This window comes from Phragmites australis, chromosome 5 (assembly GCF_958298935.1).
Source record: "Phragmites australis chromosome 5, lpPhrAust1.1, whole genome shotgun sequence".
Lineage (NCBI taxonomy): Eukaryota > Viridiplantae > Streptophyta > Magnoliopsida > Poales > Poaceae > Phragmites > Phragmites australis.
Window position 1 is genome coordinate 27,297,488 of NC_084925.1, and position 3,143 is coordinate 27,300,630.

The 3,143-nt window shown below is 61.5% G+C and overlaps 1 protein-coding gene across 1 annotated transcript; it reads right to left on the reverse strand.

Moving 5' to 3' along the window:
* Nucleotides 1-725: 725 nt before the first annotated feature.
* On the reverse strand, nucleotides 726-2,487 carry LOC133917542 (U-box domain-containing protein 26-like). The gene has a single exon (XM_062361422.1). The coding sequence runs from the start codon at nucleotides 2,221-2,223 to the stop codon at nucleotides 1,000-1,002; it is 1,224 nt and encodes a 407-aa protein (XP_062217406.1). The 5' UTR covers nucleotides 2,224-2,487; the 3' UTR covers nucleotides 726-999.
* Nucleotides 2,488-3,143: the final 656 nt, after the last annotated feature.

Sequence of the window (3,143 nt, forward strand, 5' to 3'; positions counted from 1 at the left end):
GTGCACAGTAGAACGCATCGAAACGGTAGCGTGTCATGCTTGGATGCGTACAGTGTATTAGCAGTACCCAGTTTGCCACCGCAATAACGAGGATTTATGGTAGCTTTTATGCTCGCTCGGTGCTCCCCTGCCCGCCGGTGGTTAGCAGCATTCTTTTGAGGCGGGAGGAGGGAGGCGGAGAAGCAAACAACATAGCAGTCAGGTCCAAGTCCAAGGCGAGGGACGTGGCCGCACTAATGATGGAGCTGGTCTTCCCTCCGCTCGCCAATCCGGTCAAAAGAGGCGCAGGCAGAGTCAGAGGCAGGGGGATGCTGATCCTCATCCCGTTGCCACTGCTAGTACATGCCATGGTCCTCCTTTTCAAATCGCATCCGCGTCTCTTTCACTGGTACGTTGTCTCCCGTCATCCTGTGTGCGGGAGAGACAGAGAGAGAGAGAACGGGGATGGAAAAAAAAACAGAACAATGGGAGATGTGATAATTTTGCGGCGACAACATTCCATTCTGCAGAAGCATCCTGCAGGGGGTGCAGGCAGCCCCACCGCCACCGGCCAAGCTCTGCCGCTGCCCAACTTTCAAAGCGCAATCTCCTCTCTACTTCACTTCGCCTGTACTTTCACTGACCCAAACACACACGGACGTCCGCACGCGCGGGCGGACCTGGAAAAAACATCTTTTTATGGAATTTTTGGACCGAAGGAAAATAAAGAACCAACTAATGCCATGTACAAACAATCGGTGACTGCTAACTATTAATCAAATCATCAAGAACCCCCCTCCTCCATGCCAACATTACGTACGTACAAAATTGGATACAGCGAAAATTTTCTCCGTCCTACTACCGGCATCATACATGCACGCCGCCGGCGCCGCGCCCCACGGGGTGGTCCGTTGGGTTGCAAGGGCATACAAGCCGGCAGCTCTGCAGTGATCTTTATCACTTAAGCTTGGGGAATGCTACAATGCGATTGCGCAATGAGGGTGCCTGGTTAATTGATAATTAGTATGGTTGGAGGAAGTCGTCGGAGTTGGCGATGTAGTCGGTAGTCGGCCAGGCGGCGCGGAGCAGCTTCAGGAGGTGCTGTGCCTTGCGCTTGGCACGCTCCGAGCTGCCGCCCTGCACCATCAGCAGCAGCTGGTTCATAGCGCCCGAGCGGACGGCCTCCACCTGCAGCGCCTCCGACCCGCCCACCACGGCCACCAGCGCGCCCGCCGCGTGCTCCGCCGCGCGCCCGGACATTGCGCGCACCAGCGCCGACACCGCCGCGAAGCCCCCGCCGGCGCCGGTGACCACAGCGTCGCGCCCGCCCTCCACCCGGCACAGCCGCTCCACCGCGGCCAGCGCGCGCTCGGCTTCCCCGGCCCCGCCCTCCGCCACGCGCCGGGCCAGCGCGGACGCCGCGCCGGCCGCCACAGCGCGGGGCCGGTTCTCCTTGGTTAGGCAGAGCGCGAACAGGCCCCGGATCCCGACGCGCACGGCGCGCGCGTTGGCCTTCTCCTCGACCAGCGCGACGAGGCCCTCCATGACCCCGTCCGCTGCGCCCAGCACCGTCCGGCCCTCCGCGCCCGACGCCGACACCACCGCCTCCACGACGGCGCCAGCGTTAACCCTTGCGTCCAATGAGACTGCCGGACCGCCAGCAAGAACCTTGCCGAGCCTGGTCACCCTCTCCTCCCTTCCTACCACCTCGACGGCCTCCCCCTCCCCGAGCCCGACAAGCGCGAGCACCGCCATGGCCTCCGCCTCGGCCTCCTCGCTTCCTCCGCCGAAGGCGACCTCGACGAGCGCCGCCCTCGTCTCTTGCGTGGCCATGACGAGCCTGTTCTTGTCGGACTCCCTGGCGAGCGCCCTGAGCCTCCGGAGAGCGGGGAGGCGGGGCCCCTGCGCGACGAGGGAGCGGACGAGGTCCGGGTCGGCGGGCTGCTTGGGCGTGGGGATGCGCTCGACGCCCATGGAGCGGTGCGCGACGCACCACTCCTGGATGAGCCTGCGGAGGGTGTGGTTGGGGATGAGCGTGAAGTCGGCGAGCGGCGCGCGGGTGACGGGGCAGGTGGTGTTGCCAGTGGCGACCCAGGACTCGATGCTGGTGCGATCGTAGGTCTGGCCCGTGGACACGGTGACGGGGTCGCGCATCAGCTCCAGGGAGATGGGGCACCGGAAGTACCAGGGCACCTGCACCCCCGCCGTGTCCAGGCCCAGCGCCAGCGGCACACTCCCCGGCATTACACTCGTACGTGTTGCGCTGCTGTCTGCGAGCGCGTGATTTGGATCTGGCTGAGCTCGCGATGGAGATGGGGTGGGTGGGTTGGTGGTTGGAGAGGAGACTGCAGGTGAGTGAGGAGCGTGGAGGAGACCGATTCAATCGAGGTGCCAGGACGGGAGGGACGAAGGGCGCCGGGTATAAGTAGGCGGGAGGTGGCCAGCACGTGTGCTGTGTGGGGGTTCACTACTCTACATGCGTGCGGGAGTAGTACGAGGCTTTGCCGGACTCGGACTCCGACGGGCATCCGGCCAGTGCGACCGCCTAGTTGGTGAATGCCTGAATGGTGATTGTGCGGGCGTTTAACCAAGTTCGGTGATGGTGCTTCTGACAGACCGGGCCCCATTTCCTCCAAATAAAAAAAAAGATAGGGCTGACGTAAGTTCTAGCGCTGTGCTGCGAAGGTGATGATGGAGCGAAAACGTGAACGCTTGGTCGCATCCCCAGCAGGCAATAATCTACTACAAGCCTTCATGGTGTTTTTGTTCGTACGCAACGCAAGCTGCCGCGGCCACCAGCGCATGGTTTTTTCGATCACAATCACAAGCGAGCTGGGCATCGACGAGGAGCTACCAGCTATACGTAACACGGCACACATGGCCTGGTCACATGCGCCTCGTTCGCTTCTCCTATACTTGCCACTAAAAATCGATCAATCGTTGCTGGCTTGCTGCTGCTAGCTACCTTTTGGGTGGTTCTAAAGAAAAGAGAACACGGGAAGCGAACAAGATATATGGGCCCAGGGGCTAGGGTGTTTGGGCATGCATGCAGATTCCGATCGCTACACCTGAGTGTGCTTAGGTGTGTTTGGTTGCCTCTCTAAACACCGGCCTGTCTAGGAGGCGACCCAGATTGGCCCAATCCAAACGAGGTCAACACAACA